The 26005-nt window shown below is 34.0% G+C and overlaps 2 protein-coding genes across 3 annotated transcripts; both read right to left on the bottom strand.

Annotated features, from left to right (window-relative positions):
* Nucleotides 1–1113: 1113 nt before the first annotated feature.
* LOC107043141 (serine protease inhibitor 88Ea) lies at nucleotides 1114–12707 on the bottom strand. Of its 2 annotated transcripts, none has more exons than XM_015264480.1 (4): nucleotides 12378–12707; nucleotides 4449–4811; nucleotides 2941–3310; nucleotides 1114–2591 (listed from the first exon to the last, which is right to left on the bottom strand). In XM_015264480.1, the coding sequence occupies exons 1-4, from the start codon at nucleotides 12390–12392 to the stop codon at nucleotides 2005–2007; spliced, it is 1335 nt and encodes a 444-aa protein (XP_015119966.1). In that variant the 5' UTR covers nucleotides 12393–12707; the 3' UTR covers nucleotides 1114–2004. The 2 variants fall into 2 exon arrangements, with proteins under 2 accessions (XP_015119966.1, XP_015119965.1); XM_015264479.1 differs by lacking the exon at nucleotides 12378–12707 and adding an exon at nucleotides 8805–8894.
* A 1867-nt stretch (nucleotides 12708–14574) lies between these two features.
* On the bottom strand, nucleotides 14575–20933 carry LOC107043084 (thiamine transporter 2). The gene is made up of 6 exons (XM_015264391.2): nucleotides 20525–20933; nucleotides 19246–19630; nucleotides 18249–18656; nucleotides 16554–16746; nucleotides 15468–15609; nucleotides 14575–15399 (listed from the first exon to the last, which is right to left on the bottom strand). The coding sequence occupies exons 1-6, from the start codon at nucleotides 20645–20647 to the stop codon at nucleotides 15229–15231; spliced, it is 1422 nt and encodes a 473-aa protein (XP_015119877.1). The 5' UTR covers nucleotides 20648–20933; the 3' UTR covers nucleotides 14575–15228.
* Nucleotides 20934–26005: the final 5072 nt, after the last annotated feature.

Genomic DNA, 26005 nt, shown 5'->3' with positions numbered 1-26005 from the left:
CCATTAATGTTGCCCTCTCCATCTTCGAAATAAAGAAATCCTCACGTGGAGAATAAAAAGTTGAGAATTAAGCACGAAACCGAGATGAGTTGATGAGGTATGAAATTTAAAAATGGTAAAACGATTATCTGCTCCAGGAACAAAAGAGAAGATTCATTTGCTGAGATGAGTGACATCAGAGGGAGGTGGAAAAAAGTGAATTAAAATTCCAGAATTTTTACGGATATCCAAGAATTTTTTACAGTTTTGTACAGTTCAGTTTAATCATCAATTTTGTTAATTAAATTGCGTGAGAACAATTGGAAAAAATCATGAATATTCAGCGGCATTCAAATTACATTTTACATGGAGTTACTATTTTTTTAAACATTCGTTGTTTATAAATAAATAGTTGAAATTGTTTAAGCTTTCGGAAACCTTAATTTTTAGGCATGAAATCGATTTCTGGTTAAATTCTGAATGGGAATCAATTTTTGACGAATACGAAACAAAATGGTAATTGATTGTTTATAAATTATTTGTGAAAAATGCTCTTCATTTTAAAAAATTGCAATTTTTTTTATTATCTCATCAATCTTCCTCCAAAAGTAATGATAATCGAAAAATAAGAAAATCATTGTAAATGTCCGGAAACGGGAATTCATGATTTTTAATCTACTTCGATACACTGGAAATTTTCTGAGTAAGCGAATTACAGAATTAAATTGTTCAAATTATTCAAATAGTATTTAAACAATTTGAACAAAATATTTAAACAAAATTTTGAGATTTCTCCGCTGTTTTTGGAAATCAGGGGATAGAGCCGTTTTTTTAACTTAAAAAATAAATTAAATTAGAATTACGAAATTAAAGTAAAATTTTCGATTGAAAACCCTAGTTTTGAGTCAATTTTTCTCTCCTAGAGCCTCCGAAACTAGAAAAATTCTAACGGAGAATTGAAATAGCATCGAAAACGTCACATTTCCCTTATTTTTGGTTCGAAATAAACTTAATAGCAGTAAATGCCACTCAAAAATTCAGTTAGCCGTCGACCTGCTAACAAAAAAGAAATTCGTTTGTTAATTTGAATGACATCAGGGAGCAGTGGAAAAAAGGTGAATTAAAATTCCAGAATTTCTAAAAATAAATATTCGATGTATTTGAGTTGTTACACTCATCTCCTCAACTCCATGAAACTCCTCCATCTTAAAAATTTACACACTATGTTTACAGATTCTAAAACTAAATATGATGATGACTCATCTGGGGGAGTTAATCGCAGGAATTTATGATTTCCACTCTACTTTGATACATTGGCAATTTGATGATCAACTGGGCTACGAAATGAATCTAAAAATTCGAGAGTTCTTATCGGTTTTCGTTAATCGGGAGATAAAGCCGGAGATTGGGAAGCCCCGGAAGTTTCGAGTTGAGACGAGTTTTTTTTTTCAAAAATTCGGAAATCCAATGAAGATAACGCACTTCTCACTCTATAAAAAATATTTTTACAAAACTGTTTAAATTGAACTAAAAAATAAACTTTATGAACATTAGACAATTATTTTTCATTATTTCCCTTATTGTTTTCATTTTTTTTAATGAACATCTTAAAATTCCGAAAAAAGCGAAATTGGTTCCAGGACCTTTTTGCAACTCTCACTGAGCTCCACAGAAAGGTCCGCCCACAATTTTCATTATCGTGCACTGTAAACAGTACATCATGCCACTAGACCAACAGAACCAATAAACTTCATGTCACATTCATCAGAGGAAACATGTTAGGCCCCGATAACGAAATTTCGCGTGACTAGGCTGCGACTAGGCACTGACTAGGCGCCGCCTAGCCAAGCTCTAGCGTCACTTATATCAGACCTCTCCCTCAAAGCTCCTCTCTCCCCTCTAGATCCCCGCATCCCCACCAAAAACTCGACCTCAACTCGACGAATCTCGCCTCCCCCTCCCCCTGACCGCTCCAAAAAACCGTTTCCTCCACTTGATGAGAGACTCCCTCAGGCGCGGAAGCCTTCATGCCTCGCCGGGGGTGGTCGGGGTACGGTAGATCCCCGTGAAGATGATGGACTGACTCAGCCTGTCGTACAACAGATAGATGAAGGGATGATTCGCATTGAAGACAGCTGGCTCTGCAGGTCTGCTGGACCTGAAGCTGAAGAGGGCAGTGGCAGCAGCGGCTGTTGTTCCCTCCTCGTTCAGCTCGATTTTCGCCCTGTGAACGGCATCCCCGAGGTGCAGGCCCTCCACATCCTCGACGAATCCTTTCAGGTCGGCGCCAGCCCTCAGGAGCTCGCCGGCTCCCATCTCCTCCAGGAGTCGACCCACCGGAAGCTGCTTCTCAACTGTGAAACGAGGGAGGGACACCTCAACTTCTTTCGATGGCATCCCGTCGTTGAGGATGTCCTTGAGCTCCTGGATACCCCTCTCCGTGGTCGTCATCCTCTCGATCACTTGTCTGAGCCCGTCACCATCGCCTGTGGCGTTCGGCGACTGGTCCAGGGTGCGGGCCATTGCGAATGGCGGCAGGAGGATGAACATGGAGATGTCCTCGCCCTTGTAGGGCAGCTGGAGGACGTGAGCTCCGAGCTCTTCGGACACAACTGAAATAGAATTGCGATTGTGAAAAATCTTGCCATTTTTATTGAACTTTTATTCAACTAGCAAAAAATTTTTCTTTATGAGAAAACATTTCAGGAGTGTAGACTTCAAGATTTTGTTGGAATGGGCTTCTTCATCTATAAAATCTATAGAGTCTACAAAATCTATAAAATCTATAAAATCATGAGAATCTGGAACCTCACGGTTACCCCTCCTACGGTAACGAATTCATTGTTGTCTATTAACAAATGATAGACAACAATGAATATCCAATAGAATTTTGCAGCGAATTCGCTGGATTTTCCGACGAATTTTTTTCGCACGTGATATCACGATTGAAAATGAACTTACTGTGGTTGAATGTCTTCTTCTGTCTCATGAAAGTGACCAAAGAATTCTTTGACCCGTAGAAGATGTCCCTCTTCGAATTAGTCCTATCGAATTTGCTCTGCCAGAGTCCCTTGAAGTACACGGCATTCACGAGGACGAGGTCGCTGGTCTCGTCGATTCCGTCAGACGGGATGAGGTCGTTGATGTGCCCTTTCGTGGTGTTGCTGACCCAGTCGTTGATTTGCACTCTCACTGCGTTGGGGTCCGCCTTGAAGTCCACTTTTTCGAGTTCTTGGCCGAAGAGGGCCAGCATGCACTCTCGAACCTTCTTGGCGCTGCTGATATAGAGGCGATTGGCGGTTTTGAATTCGTAACTCGATGAGACGTTTCCCTAGGGATGGATGAGAATGTTAATGACAGGAAGATGATTTTACCTCTTCAGTTTTCATGTGGAAAAATGAGAAACAAGTGGACAATTACATTTTTTATAAAGGAGTATAGTTATTGTTGGTAATAAATTAGGAATTTAGTGCTGGATGGATTCTCTTTTGATGAATTATTGTTTCAGTATTCTCTTCTTCTATTTTTGCTTGCCATAGTGCTATCATCAATTGAAATGGCATGAAAATTTTGCGGATAATTTCTGTCTGTCACATAATTCTACATTCAGACCCTCTCAAGAGTCGAATTCGTTTTCAGTCCGGGTTTAATCAAGGTTCAATCAAGGTTTAATCAGTGTATAGCCGGGATTTAATCAAGGTTTATTCAGGATTTAGCCAGAGTTTAACCCAGGTTCTGTCAGAAGTCAGTCGGGACCGTGAATCAATATGAATAAGTATTCAACATAATAGACTGGTACCTGAGTTTAATAGAGATAGAGATTTTGATATAAAAAGCTCATGACGGTATTGTGTAACTTGATAAGCAATGATGCTGTTCTCACCATTTTTCAACTTGATTAAGAAGACATTGAAATATACTTTTCAAGCCCTGATTTAATTGCTATTACTGATGATTCTTTCAGTAATCATGAAAAAACCGATTTTCTCTTTCAAATCGCGTAAACAATGTCCTGTAACTCAACAATGAATCGTGCGACGCCCATCATATTCTGATAGAGTCAAGAGGGTATTGTTAACAATTTTTTGAGCCATGACTAATTCCGTTTTGATGACAATTTTTTGAGTGATCGTTGACAAATCGATTTTTGGAAAAATTTTAATGTTTTCAAATCTGTATGAAAAATTGAATTAGAGTAATTACAAAACGTCCGTGAAAGCAAAAAATCTAAAAATTCAAAGAATATACATTTTTAAAAAAGCTCATTTAATTGCATTATGAGGAAAATTGTCAACAACGTCAATAGATTTTTATTTTTCTCTCCAGTTCTATTCCGTAGAAATGTTTGGGTAAATTTCCCAAATTTCTACTGAATAAATAATTCTTTTATTGAAATTTTCCGTTCACGGCCACATGTTGGCAAATACGTTTGGCAAATACAACTCAAATAAGCGAATCCAACTATTTACCAGATCCTCCTGGACCTTCTTGAAAGCCCTGTCAAGGGAGTACATCCTCTGAACATCAATCTTCGAGAGTTCTTGAGGTATCTGAAGTGCTCTTCTCAAGGACTCCTCTGTTGTTCCACGTGCGCCGAAGAACGCTAGGGTTAAGGCCTCGTGTAAACTGTGAGGACTGAAGAATATATTATCCTTGGACTCGATAGCCGCTGATTTTCTGAATGCGTCGAGTGTGAAGTTGAATTTGGACGTTGTCAGCAGGCTCTTGGCACTTGGATTCATTGCCTGTGGACTGTCGTTACCAGTCAAACATTGGGAGTTTGTTCTCGGGATTGTGCTGAGTAGAAATACACTGAGAAAAATATAAATTCCCTGGAACATAAAGGATGAATAGTTTTTATTGAGAAACGAGTCGATGCTTGTACGAAAGGATTTCGTGGAAAAATCTAGCGAATTCGCTTGAAAATTCGATTCAATTTCTACACAAAATTCTTTTAACTTCTGGCCAATTCTATTGAAAAACTCCGCTGATTTCTGAGTGTTTTTTTTAAATAGAAAATGTCCAATAGAAACTGTTTTATGGAAAAAATCAGTAATATTTCATCTTCCTAGACAATTTTTTTATTTAGACATTTTCTGTAGGAATTCCTCGACATAAATTTTAGGTTGTTTTTCCACTCTATTTTCCGTCTCTTTTCATAAAAAAACCAAACAAGAAAGCTCAGAGAATTTGAGCTGAGAAATTTCTATAGAAAATATCTCAATAGAATAAGTTGCATAGAAAAATCTGATTCTATTGATTTTTTTATAGAATATTTTCCATTGAATGTTTCTATTGAAAAACGTGAATAATCGAACATTTTTAATGCATAAGTGAACAAATGAATCGATATCTCATTAGATTTTGTCAACAAATGAATTTCCCTTGATTAATAATAATGAATAATAAAGAAAATGTCTCGTAATTTCATTAGAAAATTGCAAAAAATTTCTTCATTGAATAAAATCATGAACAATGATATAACCCGTTTATTTCAATGACGGTAGTCAGTATTTGATATTTTTCATTCGATTCTGATATCCCGCACTAAAAATATTGAGTGAATGCAATAACAACTAATTCAGTCCACATAACTCGAAAAACCGTTCACAAAGAATTTTATTGCCTTCCTGTATCACTGAGCGAATAATAAAAATTGCGGAAAGTCGCGTAAAAATTTAACTATCCCCACAAACAAGAAACAAGGACATAACGGATTTCAGAAATGCGCAAAAAAATTAAGAAACTAGCGTAATGTAAGGTTGCCCATTAATCATCGTAAGGACAGTAATCATGGAGTCGATGTCCTCCTTCTTGTTACCAAGAATTTGTCTCAGTGAATGCGTGATTAAATTATTACTCGGGGTCTCGTGTGACGGTTGCCAAATCGAGTGACGAAAATGATGATTTCGATTCGTTTCGTCATGGGAAATTGCCAATAATTGATTGGATTTGGAATGCAGTGGGAATCAGTGAATGGAAAAGTGAAAAACAGGTGGGCAATTAGTTTCATCATAACGTAGTCGATATATTTATGCTAATAAATAAGTAATTTGATTACGAATGGAATTTTTGTGACGATGTATTTTAAATTGAATTCACTGATTTCAATGATTTGATAATTTTTTATTGAATTCATTGCCCCAATGTTGACAGCCAATATTGACCCGACGTTGGCAGCCAACATTGCCCCAACGTTGAAATTTTTTAACCTTTCCCGGAATATTGGTTTCAAAATAAATTTTTTCAACAACAGATTATGCAATCAATCTCATGATCGAACTAAGTCAAGATGGTGTTGACAAGAATATTTTAAATCACAATTGGATTTATTAAACAATTATTTTGAATGATATGAACCAGAAATAATAGTTTGCCTCACAATGAATTCCAAGGAAATTAATTAATTTAGGAAATATTCACTGTCAGTGATGTAAATACATTTTGCACACATTGATATTGTTAGAAAATTATTTGTGGAATTTTAAGTGAAGAATCTTGAAATTTTTGACAACAGATTTACACGAAATTGTAATTTTCAGGTGAAAATAACTGAAAATTAATAAAAACTGTGAATATTACGGCAATAATTACTCGGAAGTCTCAATCTATTGAAAATTCAATTGAATGCGATGTCTAACATTCACAAAAGATTTTCAGATTCAAGTTGTCGTTGAAATATCAATTATTATTTAACACAAAAAAATTATTGTTGTAAATTATCAAGATAAATGAGAATTACATGAACGATTTGCTCTCAAATTGAATTATAATTCACAACAATTCAAATGCTGTCACGTATGAAAAAACTATTGAATTTCTATTGAGCTTTCTATTAGTTTTTAAAATTATTCTATAGTTTCATCGATAGAACTCAATTTTTCTAAAGAAATTCGGTTTTTATTACTCTCCGAGATTTTTGTCTAATTTTTTAATGAAATCACTTAAAATAGAGTGGAAAAACTTTTTTTGTCTGTAGAAAAGTTTCTATTGATCATTTACTATCAAATAAAATATTATTTAATATTTTGTCAATATAAATTTATGACGTTAAACATATTGAAATATAAAATGAAATAAATATGGATTTATTTAATTTATTTTTATCATTCTTGACCGGAAAAAGAAATAAAAAAATGTTTTCGCTCTCGTATGACTCATTTTTCAAACTCGGAATAGTGTTCTGCGGATGAGAAAGACTTTCACGTTAACAAAAAACGTGTATACGTGGAGAAAGCGGTTTGTGTGTGCATGAGATGGTCTCCTACGAATTGGGAACACCCGGTGTATTTCGCAATGCTTGGATCCCTCTCGTGCATACGTACACGGATTTGATTCGTTTTTTCCGGTGGGTATTTATCCATCGAGTTCAGTCGATCAGTGCAAGGACATGTCCCATTTGTAAACTATCATTGCTGGCTTGAGGTAAACAAAATAATTGCCTCCTACTCTGCATTTTTTACGTTTCCAATTAACATTGAAAATTAAAAATCAATGCTGAATGAATCAAAATGAATTGAATTCAATTTTTCAACGATTTCAAAACAAAATTAATTTAAAAAAATTAAGAACATTGATAGGTGTTAAATAAGTTTTAAATATTGACAAAAAATATAAAAAATATTCAGCTAGATTATTTGATAAAAAATGATGAAAACAAAATTTTGAAATGATTGAAAAAATTACTAATGATCTAATGAATAACATTCAATGGAATTGACAAAACGAATGCGTGTCTCCAGCGAAGAAGTGAAAGTGACTCTCTGGTGACGTAGGAATACCGACTGTCTTGAAAAATCTTCTCCAAATATTTTAAAAAATCTGTCCCTCCGCGCAGGAAAAAATTTCATGGAAGTACCTGGTGAATTCGATAGAAAATTCTATTGGATTTCTATTGAACTTCTATTTAAGATTCTATTGGTTAATTCCGCAGCTTCATCACTGTGCGTTTTTTGAAGAAATTTTTTTCTTATTTCATAGAAAACATCAGCAGATTTTTTCTATAGAATATTTTGCATTGAACATTTCTATTCGATAAAATGAAGGAATATTGTATTGAAAAGAAAATTCTATTGGATTTCTATTGAAATGCAGCTTTACAGCACATTTTTTTAAATAAAAAATTAAACAAAATAGAATTGACTAAAATTCTATAGAATTCAATAGTTTTAATAAAAAACTATCTTACTGAAAAAATCAGTATAAATCAATCTTTCAATACTGTTCTATTGAGGCATTTTCCAAGCTTTCACACTTTATTTTTCAACTCTCTTCATATAAAAAAAAAATCAAACGAAAAATCTTAAAAAATTATAGCCGCGGAATTTCTATAGAAAAATATGTCAATAGAATCAATTCAATAGAAAAAAAAGTCTATAGAATTTGATTTTTCAATAGAATATTTTCCATTAAACATTTCATGAAAAAAAATGAAAAAAAAAACACGAAAAAAAACTGCAGATGAACTGCGGAATTTTTCAGCAAAGTCGAACAAAAGCTAATAGAAAATTCAATAGAACCCCAATAGAATTTTCTACCGCATCCTTCGGGTTTTCCCATGAAATTTTTTCTCCCTGTCCAAAATTCGAAAGCCGTAAAAAGCCCCCGAACAAAATCGTAAACCGTAGTTATCGCTCTCCCGTGTGTCCACGAGGGTGACTAAACGCAGATGAGAGGCCTTCACGGTACACCGCCCGCTGATAATGAAAAATGAGCACCGGAAACAGTAAAAGAGGCACTTAAACTCTCAATCCGGTAAAATCCCATTGTTTTTTGCCCCCATTGTATCACGATGAAAATTGCGTATTTACGTCTTATTTACTCACCGACTTGTCCATTGTCATTCCGGGTGAGGTTACACCGGTGGAAAATGGAGAAATGTTGAGGATTAAAAAAATGACAAACGCTCGGTTGGACTTGACTGAACCGAATGAACGTGACAGGGAAGTCTCCGGACGCGCTGGTCTCTCCCCCTTTTTTCCCGACGAGAAATTCTTTTGACGTGTGTACAATGTACGTGACGCACTCATTCCCACCTCCAGGATTTTTTCGCGGGTGGAGTAGAGAGGATACGGAGCAGTGGAGGGAAATCCGAGGCGGAGGCGATGATGCTGAGGATCAAAGTGTATTTGTCGCGGCAGACGTGAGTGGAAGTTAATTTGTGGAGATGATTGTGAAAGAGGAACAGACATGGAGTCGAGGCTTTATATAAGATACCTCTCTATAAGATACCTCGAGCTGCGAGCGCTCGAGGCCTACCCCCACCCTCGGCGCTTTTATCGCCTCCCGAATGTTTAGTTCCGCGGGCTTCTTATAAGATACCTATGGCCTCGATAATTTTTCAACGGGAAAAGAGTGATTATAAGGAGCAAACGGAGTTAAGGGTCAAACGGGAGGGACGAACGAAGTGATCATAAGGGTCAAATGACCTTAAGGGTCAAGAGTTCAAACGTGAGAGTCAAGTGAAGTAATCAGAAGGGTTAAACGATCCCAAGGGTCACCTCTTTTCTTCGATGCTATAATTATTAAAATGATGACGCAGAATTATCTTAATAGAATAAAGCCTAATTAAAATTCAATTAATTAACGTACTTTCAATAATTTGTACTTCAGCTGTCCAGAAGTGATTATTCTCAAGTCCCCCAACAATCCCCCAACATCAGCTGCCATTCTATCACGCGAAGTTATGTTTAGAGAGAAAAGAGAATGCGGGCTATACGAATTCAAAACATTAAACTCGTATAAATTGATTAGTTATCAATATCCATTCAGTAAAAATGAATATTCCATTGAATTCGGGCGCAACGAGCGAGCTATCTTATTTCAAACCGCTGATCCCTATTTTTCTCCTCGATAAGCGCGCGTAGTGGGGGTACACGGATGCCCGGAAGTCCACTCTCCTACTGTCCCTAAGGTATCTTATATAAAGCCTCGACTGTATTGAGAAATGTTCTGTAAAAATTTTTCGGCTCAAACTTTTCCAATTTTTCTTATTTTCCAAGCGAAAAGAGAAAAAAATAGAGTTGAAAAACCTTGGAAAATTCATATCAAGGAATTTCGATAGAAAATGTCTCAATAGAAAAAGTGTAGAAAGATGAAAATCTACAGATTTTTTCCATAAAATAATTTCTCTTCGACATTTCCGATAAACACGCCCAGTAAAACTGCAGAATTAATTCTTCAATAAAATCCCCCAAAAACTAATGGAATATTCAATAGAAATTCAACCGAAATGTCTTCGAAATTTTTTTCTCCGCGATTACCTCGACGTTTTGCCATAACAATAATTCGATTATCACCAGCTACTCCTCAACTTTTATTTCCCCACACAGCGAAAAACTAGTGAAAGCTATCGCCTGTTAGTCGCGTATCTCCCCTCCCGCCACAAATGAAAACGAAACGGAGATCCGGCTAATATAAGTCGGGTCAAGATCATTGTCACGCTGATGTGGGCTCCAGGCTCGTTGAGGAGTGTCTCTGCGCGAATAAATTAGTAATACACAGCAGACTCCGCCGCGAGCGGTGAATCATGCAGACTGCTCTCAAAATTATGTAGTTTTCTTCCTCTCGACCCCCGCGCCCCCGCCCCCCCGGACGGGGCCAATTTTTAATCGTTATTTATGCAACCAGGGCACGTCGGTCACTCGTTATTTTTTATGAATTTCCTCTTGCACTCGAGTGTGAAATCAGCCTGATGAGAAATTCGTCGTGGATTTTATGCTGAGAGCGGATCGTTTGTTTCAATACGACGCACTGGATATGGCGGTTTTTATTGGAGTGCAAGCATTGAAGTTATGCAGTGAAACCAATGAACAATTGGAAATGAACCGATCAATTATTTTTTAAATTAATAAATTTAAAGGATTTCCTTAGTTCTATAATTTTTTTGGAATTACAATTTATTTTTCACTTATTTCCAACGCAATCGTGATCTAATTATGAATTAATTTTTTGTTTTTAATAATTGTAGATGTGATGTCAATAATTCTTCGTATCAGCCCGGGTTGTACCAAGAGGTCTCAAGTGTAATATAAGGGTCAAACACTGATTGTGAGAATATAAGGGTCAAAAAGTGGAGGTTAAAAAATGAGGGTCGGAATATTAGAGTCAAAAACTGAGGGCCTGAATGTAAAGGTGAAGGAATGAGGGTCAGAATGTTAGGGTTAAAAAAAGAGGGTCAGAATGTAAAAGTAAAAACAGTCGGTGTCAGGCAATGAGGGTCATATAAGGGCCAAAAACGCTGATCAAGCATAATATATGACTTATATTTTTGACCCTCATTGCTTGACACCCGCTTTTTTTACTTTTATATTCTGACCCTAATGTTTTGACCCGAATATTCTGACCCTCATTTTTTAACCTCCACTTTTTGACCCTTATATTCTGACACTTGGTGCCTGACCCTTATATTACACTTAAGAGGGCTTGCTACAACCCGGCCTGATACAAAACAATCATCTTCGAATTGAAATACCCATCCCCCAATTGAGTATAATAAATCCTGCTATATTTTTTCCGTGTTGTTTTTATTCTGTGGATTTTGAAAATTTCTTTTTTTGTAAATTCCAGTTCTCTGCATGGTGCAATGAGTACTGGAGTCAACTGCTGAGTTTTTAAGTAAAGTAGTGACCCACATAGCGGGAAAAATTGAAAAGATAAACAATATCACTTGTATTTTAACCGCGCCTCGGGCTCTTCCCCCTAAACGTCAAAGTAGTGTGAATAGACTCCTGTTGAGTCGCCGAGCGTAACGAGGAAAAAACAATCAAAAGGACAAAAAATATTCATTGATAACGCTTTTCACAACTTCTAAATTTGAGAAGAATTCCCATAGGAAATGTCTCAATAAAAAAACTGTATAGACAGATGGAATTCTAATAATTTTATCTATAAAATAATTCCTGTCGGATTTTCCATAAAAAAGGCGCACTAAAGCTGCCTAATTTTTTAATAGAATGAGCCCAAAACTAATAGACTGTTCTATTAATTTAATTCCATTTTGCTTTTCTTTTCATTAAAGAAATCAAACAAAAAACCAGAGAATTTAAGCCGAGGAAATTCTATAGAGAATACTTCAATAGAATAAATTTCATAAAAAAATCGAATTCCATTGAATTGTTCTATAGAATATTATCTATTTAACATTTCATTACAATCAGCCAAAACTAATAAAAAATTCACCAGAAATCCAACAGAACTGTCTATTAAATTTTGTCGTCCGCGTCACTTTAATTCCTCCCCCTCAAAACTGAGAATTAGTTCACTGAGCGATGCCCCACGCTGTAAACGTTATCACCGGGTCAATTTGTATCTCATGACTTCAATAAACGATCCCAGAGGCATCAAAACAAAACGCAGAAGCCGAGCTGAATTTCTCGAGTTGAAATTACAATTCTTACCTTCATTTTCATCATTTTTTCACCCGAACAAATTTAAAAAAACACAAACACAACTGAGTCCAATGAATATTGATTAATTTATCACTTCTTTTTTGTTAATTAACGAAGATTCATCTGTTAAAGTTCATTCAATTCGTCATTCAATGCTTCATTGTCACAATTTTCGCGTTAATCGTTTGAATGAGGGATTGGTCAGAGCTCGAACTGTCCGAAATCACTGAGGATCAGAGCTTTATATTCCTCCCGGGTGTTTGCCGGAGGCCGGATTTGTACTGGCGCCCTTCTCAAACTCAAAACTTACACACGAGTCTCTCGATTGGCGCGACACAATCACAGTGTGGCCCTGTGTAAGTGATTACACCAGCGTTCCAGCGTTTTCTCAAATACACGAGGTGACGTAGGCCGGAACGAAACGGGGGAAAATCCCAGGGAATATTGCTCATTGTACTAGTGTCTTGACAAGAAATTTTTATGCTGTGCTTTTTCAGGGATTTTATTTACGACTTGGGGAAATTGATGGTCACAAGTGGCCTTCGGAATACCGCACAAACTCGTGATTTATTGAGTGTTACACTGAGAGAAAAATCTGAAGTTCGATTTACAATAAGAAAATAGTTGAGGCATTTTGGTGAACGATACGATTTTTTTTTTGTATGCGGCACATAACATTATACACGGAGATAAATATTCAATAAAAATTACCAGAAAAAAGACGTCAAAATTACGTTTCGAAACGTAATCTGGGTGCGAAGTAAAATTCAATAAAAAGTGTCAATCGTCATGTAAATTCGACAATCTAATTGTTGTTACAATTACAAAATTATTAGAATTTCATCTTTCTATAGAACTTATTACATAGAAATTCTTGGACATGAATTTTCCAAGGTTTTTCTACTCTTTTTTCTTCCTTTGTCATTGCAGAACGATAACATTTGGAAAATTTGAGACGAAGAATTTCTATCGAAAATATATCTATAGAATAAATTGTATAGAAAAATCAAATTCTGTTGATTTCTTCCTATAGACTTTTTTTCCCACTAGAATAATAGAAACTATTTTATCGAAAAAATCAGTAGGAAAATCAGTAGGCCGAGCATCGAATCCTATTTATTTATATATTTTTTTAGGATTCTGCCCACGAGGGAATTCATATGGACGATTACGAGTGATTGCTATTCGTTTGGGTTTATTCTGAGTTCATTTGTATTTCATCCGCGTAGTTAACGTGGAAAAGAGTTGAAGGTTGTTCATTTCTATTATTTTTGGTCGTGTGAATTTTTTTTTAAACAGTGAAGACATTATTTGTTTTCGATTTTTTACATTTTTTGAGTAACAAATTGATACGACAGCGGAAATACCTAAATTATGCACTCTTAGAGGATTATTCCACGCTTTGATGCTGCGGAAATGTTATGCATATGTGAAATGAAGGATTCATGAATTTTCCTGATAACAACGAGGAAGAAAATGATTAAATTAATAACAATGATATAAAAAATCATATTCGCTGAATTCCTGATAAAAAAAAGACAACTACTAAGACATCTGCCATCTGTCTACTGACAGATGACAAGACATGAGACTTTTCTATTTAAAGTCGACCGTATAAAACCGAAATCGAAAATCATTAATGAATTACAAACCAAGCGTGAATGCAAGTGGATTTGGAATTTCCCAATTTCAATGAGGGTCAGTCACTTCAGAAAAACATTGTTTGGTCTTCAAACATTTGGCTCTGGGTAAATCCCAGATTATTTCCCTCTTCATTCTTCTTGGACACTTATCATTTTTCTCGCTTACTTGGTATCAATGTGTACACATAGCCATATATTCCTCAAGTGCATCTATAAATCTTCTATCAGGAAACATCGAATGCGGCATCATCTGTAGATTTTATAGGCATTTGATAGTACTGGTCATTTTATTATGAAAAAACGTCACATGAACAATTCATCACTGAAATGATAAATATTAATATTCATTAATGAATATTAATATTCATTATTTCAGTTGCGGAACGGTAACATAAAATAAATTAAAAAAATAGATTATTGTCAATTGAAATATCTTGATATGTTGGGTTTTCATGGATCACTGATTTATATTCAGTTATAATTTGTAATAACCAGTTATAGGTTGTAATGTGTAATATCCAGAGGTGGAATTTTCAGTAAATTTTTAGAATAGTCTTTTCAAGAACATTGACATCAACTTTTATTGTAAAAATATTTTCTATTATAAACTGCGTAGCAATATTATAAAAGTTAGGAATGCAGTCCTTTTTAATTCAATATTTCTTCATAAAAATGGATAGGAATACATAAACATTTCAAAATAGTCTAAAGACAAATTAAGATAGGAAAAAAATTCTTCCCTTTCTTCGTTTAGGTTTTTCCATCAAAATATTGACAGAAATATAGAAGAATTCTATTATAAATTGTGTAACAGAAATAAATCCTGATAATCCAGTTCTATTTAATTCAATATTTTTTCATAAACATGGATAGGAATTTAATACATGAAACATTTTTAAATATTCTAAAGATAAATCAAAATCGGAAAAAAATTCTTCTCTTCTTGCGTTCACTTTTTTCCGTCAAAATATTGCTAGAAATATAAAAGAATTCTATCATAAATTATGTAATAGAAATAAAACTTCAGTTCCTTTTAATTCAATATTTCTTCATAACAATTGATAGAAACTTAATTAATAAACCTTTCAATCTGTCAGAAGACGAATCAAAACAGGAAAAAATTATTTTCTTTTTTTCATCTCATCAATACGTTTCCCTACATTCACACTATTCATTCCAATAAGAATACTGTCGTCAGTGACTAAGGAAATTCACATCTAACTACAGTGTTCCTCGATCTTTTGATTAGAAGATGATTCGCTGGAATCATCTCGGGGAGCCCACACTGTCACATTGGCACCTCTTCTGTACGATTTTACAATTGTGACGACTGCCACTGGAGCGAATAATACTGCCAAAACGATGAAGTACCAGGCGTAGACCACAAACTAAAATTTCGGAGACAGTTATTTTGAGTTTTAAAAATTTTTTCAACTGAATTTTATTTTTCTCTCACCTGTTGCCTAATGTGTAATTTGAAAACACGTCCACTGGTGACGATGTACGTGAGGATGGTCTGCAAAATCAGGGACACTAGGATGTTTATTCCAAATACTAGGCCGTAGCTGTCCTCAGATATCTTCTTTGCCACTTCGAAACTGGGAGAGACAACAAATAAAATTGGAGTTCATTTAGTTTTTGAGAAATAGACCAAGAATTTCCATTAAATTTCAATTAAAATTCTGCAATAGGTATCTGATAGGAAAATATTGATAGTTCTCATGATATAACTTATTCTGTTTCTTTTTAATGCAAAAAAAACCTTGTGCACGAATTTTTCCAGTTCGATTTCTCAATTTTCAATTTTAATTGGTTAAACTAATCTTTATAAATAAAAATAAAAATAAAATTAATCTTTATGTTGAGAGAACTGATATTTCTATTTCACTCTAAACTTCTTTATCACGTGATTTTTAATTATCACGGTTTATTTTTCACTTCTTATTTTCGATCCCAAATAATGATTGTTTAATGATGCCTCAGATGAAAAATCGACAATGAAAATATTCAAATATGGAAAAATCCTAGACTTCTCTGTGAACACACCTAATAATAATAATAATAATAATAATAATAATAATAATAATAATAATAGGAATGCCTAGCGTTTTTTAAAACAAATTCAACTGAGTTTTGATTAGAAGCCTACAATTAAAAATTATGCTGGAGTACCATTAGAATTTTATGTAGAAATGCAGTTTGTTTTTTGCGGCACTCTTATTGAAGATTATGCAATTTTACCCTGTCATTTTGTTAACATATATTTGATAGAAGTCAATGAATTTTCATTTTTCTGTAAAAATTCTGGTTCGAGAATTCTTCTGGAAATAATCTTAATAGAATGAGTTACACGAGAAAATCAACGTCAATCTTTTTCTATATACAAATATCGGTTTAAACTTTTAATATTTAATAGATTTGATACAAAAAACAGATAGAATTTTTTAATAGAATTCCAATAGAATTTCTTAAAGAATACGCCAGGATCTTCTATTATTTTCCATTTGCTACGCATGTTCTTGATATCCCCTTGACAACTCACCTAGCCACAGTCACAATCGTATGGTAAATGACCCCAAAGGTGATGTAAAGTGTGTAAAGAACCCAAATATTATAATTATGTGCTGTCACAAACAGTAGGATAGCTTCGATAAACGTGAAGACAGCTAGCATAGCTTCACCCAAAAAATCCCAGTTAAGTCTTAATCTTCCAATGGCGAAGACAACAGCAGCACCTGTCGAACAGGAACAAAACATCTCGAGAATTTTAGAAAGAGAAAAATTGGAATCGGACCAGTAGTTTTTGAGATATTTAGCAAAAGAGTTTCACATACGAAGTTGAACATCTCCGAAATTACTGTCCCGATTTCGCAAAAAATTATATGTTCCTCTGAAGAGATCTTTTTCCGTGTTGAATCAATCTACTTGTCAGCATTGTCATCAGATCCGACGATAATTCATCGGATTGAGTATAATATCCCGTCGAGCTGCGATATCAAACAAAAATTGAATCAACGCTCGCATAAACCAGAGTGATGCAACAATAATTGAAGCTTATGTTTGAGTTTTATTGATGCGTTTGCAGCCCAACTGTTTGCATATCAAATGTCATGTTTGTGGAAGGGAATTCATACCAGTTGTGTTGGAATCGTAAACGGTTTCATTATGCCATTTGTGGTGGGAGGAAAATCTAAGAATAGGAAATTTCTCGGTTTTCTGTCTTTCATTGCAGATTTTGATCCAACTTGAGCGATTTTAAATACAAATACAAGTAAATAGTTGAGTTGACTTCCTCTTGGCAACTCTCTGTTTATTGACATCCTTGAAAATAATAAATTTAATTGTAAACAAAAATTAAGTTTCCACCAAAGCAAGATAATTTTCGTAGTAGTAATTGTTCTCGTGTTCTAGTGAAAAAAACTTATAAAATTCGTGTTGAATCCCTATAGAAAATGTCTGAATAGAAAAAGTTCTATAAAAACATGAATTCCTATTTATTTTTCCTCAAAACTAGTTCATGTTGGACATTTTCTATGAAAAAAAAGCGCAGTAAAGCTGCAGAACTCGAACAGAATTTTCAATAGAAATCCAATAGAATTTTATATCGAATTCACTCGGTTTTTCTATAAAATTGTACTGCCTTGATTACACACACGAAAAAATTTAATAGAAAAACCTATCGAATTCGTTAGAAAATTCTATTGAATTTCTATTAAACTTACTATTAGTTTTTGGCTGATTCTATTGATATGTTCAATAGAAAAAGTCAACAGAATTAGATTTTTCTATATAACTTATTCTTTTCATATATTTTCTATACACTTTGCTCGACTCAAATTTTCTAAGTTTTTTTCATTCTATTTTTCTTTTCTTCTCATCAAAAAAATAAAACGAAAAAACTTAGAAAATTTGAGCCGAGGAAATTCTATAAAAAATATCTCAATAAAATAACTTATATAGAAAAATAGAATTCTATTGACTTTTTCTACTGAACATTTCCTATTAAAAATTTCAATAGAATCGGCCAAAAACTAATAGGACAGTTGAATAGAAATTCAATAGAACTTTCTAACGAATTCGATAGGTTTTTCTATTAAATTTTTTCGTCCGTCGAGTGGAAAAATTGAAAATATCAAAGAGCATGAAAAAAATATTAAACGAATATCAAACGATCTTATCACGCGCCCCTCAAGATCCATTAAAAAAAGCCGTGAACTACGATAAAATTCTTGCGTACCGATGATAGAATAGAGTGCTTCAACAGCGCCGTTGTATATCATATCATCTTTCTCAACAGCAGTTTGCCAGACGGGCTGACTGTAACTGAGCACTTGGAGATAACCACAAGACGCTGCTGCCCACCATAATGACCATTTGAGCACGTGAAAGCTCGTGTAAGCTTTCAGGAAGTCCTTCCACAGCAGATAATACGCTGTTTTTATCTTAAGAATGAGGGGCCTTGTGTCGTACACCTGATGACCCTTTGAGTCGCACGAGGCCTCCACCCCGGAGCCTGTTATCGCTTTTTCACAGTTGGAGTCCCTCGAGTTGATTATGAATCCTTTAATTGGGGCGGGACGGTGGAAGTACACGGACTGCTTCACTGGTGGGAGGAATAAGGCCCATATTGTTGCTAGAACTTGACCTGTAAAATTTTTTTTCAATTGATGAAATACATTTTTGATGATTCAAGTGTGAGAACATTTGGGTAATGGGTATGATTACTCATTAAGGTATATCCCAAGACAATATCACCCAAAACTTAATTTATTAAGTTATTACTTGAATTACTCTTGAAAGTTCAAGTGAAAAATTAATTTTTTAATTAAATTAAATATAGGTTGTCTATAAATTCACGAGCACTGCACGATAGTTTAACATTACACGAGCAAAAACCATCGATTTTAATTGTGGAGGCTATACTCGACATCACCCGAAAATTTCTCATTACACAGAGTCGTATAGAAAAATGAAATTCTATTAATTTTTTTACAAAATAATTTCTATTGAACATTTTCTACCGAATTCGTTAGGTTCTCGTATGAAATATTTTTTTCATCTGTATTACGAAGATAAAAATGGTTTCCATTACCAATACACAATTGCGAAAGATGAAAAATCAAATAGTTGAATAATTTCAATAAATTTAATAAATTATGGGTCTAATTACTTTGAGAATCTCATTTTCTTCCTCAACATGTTGTTATCAACAAATATTGTTATCATTCACGCACCTCCAATGGTGAGAAAATTGAGCTGATGATAATTCATGAGACGAAACGATATAATTAGCTGTGACACTGTGCTGGCGAAGAATCGCCCGAAGAGAAAAGCAGACCTCGTGTAGCTCGACACCTTCTGATAATGCTTCCTATCGACTTTGGCATAAATGTAAGTGTAATAAGCCACGTCTGTCGAGAGATAAAGGCCGTACATGACCTCCAAGAACTGCATTACTTCCAGGCTGTTTCCGAAAGTCAAGGCGCTGAATGCGACTATTCCAGATACTCCGCAGAGGATTATTATCGGCTTGTACCTGAGAAAATCCGTGAGGAGGAATATCAGGACGAGGGTTGCACAGTAGCTGTAGGTGCCAATTGGATAAATGTCTTCTGTCACCTAGAACAAGTGGACAATTGCATTTTTTTATAAATGAGTATAGTTATTGGTGTTAACAAATTCGTAATTTGCTTCCGAATGGATTCTCTTTTTTTAAATTCTTATTTCACATTCTCTTCTTCTATTTTTTCATGTCACAGTACTACCATCAATTGAAATGTCATCAAAATTTTGCGCATTATTTCGTTCTGTCAAATAATTCTACATTCAGACCCGATCAAGACTCGAATTCGTTTTCAGTCCGGGTTTAATCAAGGTTCAATCGAGGTTTAATCAGTGTATAGCCGGGATTTAATCAGGGTTTATTCAGGATTTAGCCAGAGTTTAACCCAGGTTCTGTCAGAAGTCAGTCGGGACCATGAATCAATATGAATAAGTATTCAACATAATAGACTGGTACCTGAGTTTAGTAGAGATAGAGATTTTGATATAAAAAGCTCATGACGGTATTGTGTAACTTGATAAACAATGATGCTGTTCTCACCATTTTTCAACTTGATTAAGAAGACATTGAAATATACTTTTCAAGCCCTGATTTAATTGCTATTACTGATGATTCTTTCAGTAATCATGAAAAAACCGATTTTCTCCTTCAAATCGCATAAACAATGTGTTGTAACTCAACAACGATTTGTGCGACCCCCATCATATTCTGATAGAATCAAGAGGGTATTGTTATCAATTTTTTGAGCCAAAACTTTAAGATACTTGGATATTCTTAAATAATAATGAGTACAACACATCATCTAAAAATGATTTACCACAAAAAAGGAATTTTTATGGAAAAATTGCAAAAAAATCAAATGAAAGAATTTTTTAATCTCAAGTCCTGCAATTTATTTTTCACATTCAAAGGATAAATTGACGATTGTTTAATGAATTCTGTGAAATTACCTGCTTCGATGTGAAATTTTTCCATTCAGACGTGAGGTAATCAGTGATAAAAGGCTCTCCAGGTCTGAATTCCTTGAGAAACCCGAACATGCACAGAATCTGGGATATCCTTATCCAATCCATGGTTAATGAGCTATTTCGTTAATTAATTAGAGCTGCAGCCGCTCGTTTTACTTCCGAAATTCACCGGTTCCCAAATCTAGGTCATGATTGTTAAAATCAAGATGGGACACACGTGACGAACACACGTGAGTGACCCGTCACGTATTTATTTTTCGATTTAATGAGGTTTCGAGAAGAATTAATTCATTCAATTTTTATTAGAGTATGTACGTCATTTGGAGCAATTTTAAATCACTCGGGGGATGTGGAACGCGGGGAACAGCTGATCGCACTACTACCATTCACAACTCGGCGACTACGAGTGCGGGTGGGAGGTTTTATCTAAGCTCACTACGTTGTGGATAGATATATAGATCTGTACGTGCGATACTCGCGCTATCTGCAACGGCGAATCCACGTGCTTTTTCAAGAATTCTAAAATTAGAAGAGGAAGTCGAGGAGAGGAGATTGTTGATCTATGGAATTTTAATGGCATTTTTTGATTATACAGAAAATGAAAATTAATAAATTTGAGGAGAAAAAGAAGGGAATTCGTGGGAATTACGATGATGGAGGGAATTCAGTCATCGAATTTTCAGGGGAGAATAATCAATAGACATTACTACTTGTTTGGTGGAAGAAAAAACATTTCGAAGGATTTATTGTGGAAATTATTTTCATGACTGAGTTCAATTTGTTTTTTATGAATTTAAATTTTGATGAAAACAATGGAGATGAGTGACTTGTCTTACTCATTCGTGACTGAAACCACTGATCTCGAATTCCAAGGGATTGATACTAATGTGCAATGAATTTACTTCTTACGGAATTAAATTTTCAGACGAGAATTTCAGTAATTGGGTAATTGGTCCTCCAGACAGTTCTAGAAACTTTGGATTTTTTTTTCAATTTAATTATTTGACTGGAATAAAATGAAAAAATTTTAGGAAAAAAAATTTAGTGAATTAATGAGAATTGCGATGATGTAATAATCAATAGAAATTCATATTTGTTTGGTGGAAGAAAAAACATTTCGAAGGATTTATTGTGGAAATTATTTTCATGACTGAGTTCAATTTGTTTTTTATGAATTTAAATTTTGATGAAAACAATGGAGATGAGTGACTTGTCTTACTCATTCGTGACTGAAACCACTGATCTCGAATTCCAAGGGATTGATACTAATGTGCAATGAATTTACTTCTTACGGAATTAAATTTTCAGACGAGAATTTCAGTAATTGGGTAATTGGTCCTCCAGACAGTTCTAGAAACTTTGGATTTTTTTTTCAATTTAATTATTTGACTGGAATAAAATGAAAAAATTTTAGGAAAAAAAATTTAGTGAATTAATGAGAATTGCGATGATGTAATAATCAATAGAAATTCATATTTGTTTGGTGGAAGAAAAAACATTTCGAAGGATTTATTGTGGAAATTATTTTCATGACTGAGTTCAATTTGTTTTTTATGAATTTAAATTTTGATGAAAACAATGGAGATGAGTGACTTGTCTTACTCATTCGTGACTGAAACCACTGATCTCGAATTCCAAGGGATTGATACTAATGTGCAATGAATTTACTTCTTACGGAATTAAATTTTCAGACGAGAATTTTAGTAATTGGGTAATTGGTCCTCCAGACAGTTCTAGAAACTTTGGATTTTTTTTTCAATTTAATTATTTGACTGGAATAAAAATGAAAAAATTGTAGGAAAAAAAATTTAGTGAATTAATGGGAATTACGATAATACATTAATTGATAGAAATTCATATTTATTTGGTGGAAGAGAAAAGCACTTCTAGCGATTTATTATGGAAATGATTTTCATGACTGAATTTAATTTTCTGGGGCTTGAGTCAAGGTGATTGGTTTTATTTCTATGAATTTAAATTTTAATAAAACACTAGCCCTAGGCAATCTAGCAATTGGCTTCACTCGCCTCGTCTTACTCATGCGTGACTGGAACCACTGCATCCCAATTCCAATAAATTCATTCTCATTTGAAATTAATTCACTTCTTATGGAATGAAATTTGTAATTGGGCCTCCAGAAATTTTTAGACACTTTGTTTTTTTTGCAATTGTTTAACTAAAATCAATGTTAGGAGAAAAAAAAATCTAATGAATTAAATAGAATTACGATGATGCAATAATCGACAGAAATTCAAATTTGTTTGGTGGGAGAGAAAAACGCTTCTAGGTATTTATTATGAATTTAATTCCCGAGTGCTTTTCCCTCTTTCTCTTTTTTCTTGCGCTTTATGTCTATTAAATGAAATTTTCATAAAACACTAGGGCCAACTGACTTCACTCACCTCGTCTTACGCATGCGTGACTGTAACCACTGAACTCAACTAAATAACAGATTTTTCCACTGCATTTCGATTGACTCTATTTTCTTCCGTTTCTAGTGTTATCATGGCCAAAAATTTAATGACGAGATCCATTAAACCCCAACATATCGGCATATTCCAATAAATAATAATCATTAAACAAATTGACTCCATATTACAACGAAAAATTATCGCAGCAAATGCCATCTTATGAACACACTAAAAAAGATTAAAAGATTAACAAAGTGAATAATAATTGAACAGATAACGATGAATAAATAATGCTGTGATGAATTATCCACGTAATGTTTATTGTAATAAAATGACCAGAACTAAATAAATTCTATGAAAATCCAAAGCCTCGAATTTCCAATATATAGGATTTATTAAATTATTACAGTCATTAAACGAGAATACACAATTTATACAGATACATATATATATTATATATATTCCATTACTGTCTATTTAATGCTCTTGTATATCCTCACACGTTATTACGACTCTCACTCCACTCCATCTACTCCATGATTTCATCAAAATATTCTCCATGAAAAAAAAACGTCGAATTAATTCGAATTCTTCGGTTTATTAATTTTTAAAATGTCTTATTCACTTTTCTCGTTTCATTCATTGGTTATCAACGGAAGAATTCGTCACGTTTGGTTTATTATCGCTACTCTCGTTGTTGAAATACAATAGATTCGTTATTTGTCCGTCAGTATCGCTCACGCGCTTCATCAGCATGAGAGGATTTCTTATCTTCATTAATAATCTCGATGGGTATTTATTGATTCAGACGTTCGGAGACTGAATAGCATCAGTTAGATAATGAAAATAATACTTTTATCGAGCCTCTAGTCGTTCCTTGTCTCATAGATTTTATTTCAGTAGTGAAGAGGTGAAAAAATTACACTCAACGACAGATTAATTTTTGGGAGTAGCTCGAAATCTAGGAGACAGCGAATTTTTTGAGATTTTTTCAGGACAGAATGACATTCGAAAATGTTCTTAAAAGAATTTTTAAGACCCTCTGATCCCCTGATATCTTTCAGAGACTAAACTTATGGTGGAATTCAACGAGAAAGTCTAGTTTAGAGTGATTTTCAGAAATTTTTCTAAAGATCTTTAAATTATAATGATAATGGTGATAAAGAGGTCCTACGAAAAAATTCACCACTTCACTACTGATTTAGATTTTACACGTGTGAAAAAATTTAATAGAAAAATTTATCGTTTTCTGTGAAAATTTCTATGGTATTTCTATCGGAATTGTAAGAATTTTACTGGAAATAAAATTCGAATGGAATGAGATAGAATTCTTTTAAATTTCCATTGATAGATTTTTACTTTTCTACATGAATCACTGAAATTTTTCCTGTGAGAATTCCTTCCTGTGAAAAATCTATTGTTTTCTCTGGGAGTTTCTATAGTATTTCTATTGGAATCCCGTAAGAATTTTATTGAGAATAAAATTTAAATAGAATAAAATGGAGGTCTTTTGAGTTTGCCGTTGAAATTCTGTTGAAAATCCTGAAAAATACATTAATTTGACAGAAAAAAGTCGATAGATTTCGATTTTTCTACTTGAATCATTAAAATTAATCTCGTAGAAATTCCTGAACATGAATTTTCTACTTTCTTTTTATTTCATTTCATTCTTTATCACAAAACCCAATAAAAACCCTGAAAATCCATGCCCAAGAATTTTTTAACCGAATCCCAACATAATAAGTCGTAGAAAAAAAGAAATGCACAGTTACTGAGCAAGATTTTTCTATTAAATTCTCTGATACACGCGGCAAATTGTTTTTATTGAGCTAGTAACTCCGGGTTTGAGTGGAGCAATAGCGAGAAATAAATGGATTATTCCTTATATTTTCCAATTCAACGAAAATAATTTATCATTTCACTGAACCCCAGAGTCACCTGATTTTATTTTCAATCTTCAATCGTTCAACATCAGCAATTACATTCACAATACCCCAGCGTCCATAAATTTCTGCATTTATTATTCACAAAAAATCTCAATGCCTCGAATTTCGTTGAATGTACAATTATCTCGGACACTGCACAGCAATCGGTCACACAAGCCCCCCCGACAATCGCAATTACTCAGTATTCTTTCATTAAAAATGATGATTACTCTTCATTATTACGACTTTTAAATATTAATTAGACATTTACAAGTAGTGTTTAATCTTAAATTATTATATTACTTTCTAAATTCCATTTCGTTGCTGTGCAACATGCCCTTCATTGATTAGTGTTCTATTTCTTCTCGCTCCTTATTCCATCCAAAATGTACAATTATCATCAAACGAACAATTTCAGCTTTGGCAAGGTGACAGTTCGACTATTTTCATGTTATTTTAATTGTCTGCAATGTCTGTTTCATATTTGAAAATAAAAAAAATCAGTTATGAAACGAACAAACGGTTTAAGTCGATTTAGGCCAGAGTTTTTTAGAAATATCTCCGAATGTAAGGGAGATAACGAAATTTGCATGAAGACCTTTTTTGTAGCCCTGAATCCGCCCTACAAAAAAGGTCATATACAAAATTTTGCTATCTACCTTAGATTCCGAGATATTCATTAAAAACTGACCAATAGTCAAAATAGTCGAAATGAACGTAAACCGTTTTACCCCTTCTACTGAATTGTGGTCGTAGGCAACAGCAGAATGTTGAATAGTACGATTTACTCGTGAGTATGCTTGTGGATATTAATACCATTAAATTATTTGCAGAGGACTAACTTCAGTGAAAAATAATCAAATGCAGTGTGTCCAGGGATGACTGTTCCATTATTTCTATCAGATATTTTTTCATGATAAAAAAACTTGATGATGAAATTAACTTCAAGGTGAATTTTGATGAATATTTCCGAATTTAAAGACACATTTCAGCAGCGAAAGGATAAAACAGTTCAAGTCGACTTGGCTCTTGCTGAGTTTTTGAGAAATATCTCCGAATCTAAGGAAGATAGCGAAATTTTTGTAATAACCATTTTTGTAGCTCTCAATTCGCCCTACAAAAGAGGT

Source organism: Diachasma alloeum, unplaced genomic scaffold (assembly GCF_001412515.2).
Source record: "Diachasma alloeum isolate Michigan unplaced genomic scaffold, Dall2.0 Dall_scaffold_00547, whole genome shotgun sequence".
In the NCBI taxonomy this organism is placed as follows: domain Eukaryota; kingdom Metazoa; phylum Arthropoda; class Insecta; order Hymenoptera; family Braconidae; genus Diachasma; species Diachasma alloeum.
Note: the sequence above shows the minus strand (reverse complement) of the source record. Positions and strands in the feature narration are given on the sequence as shown.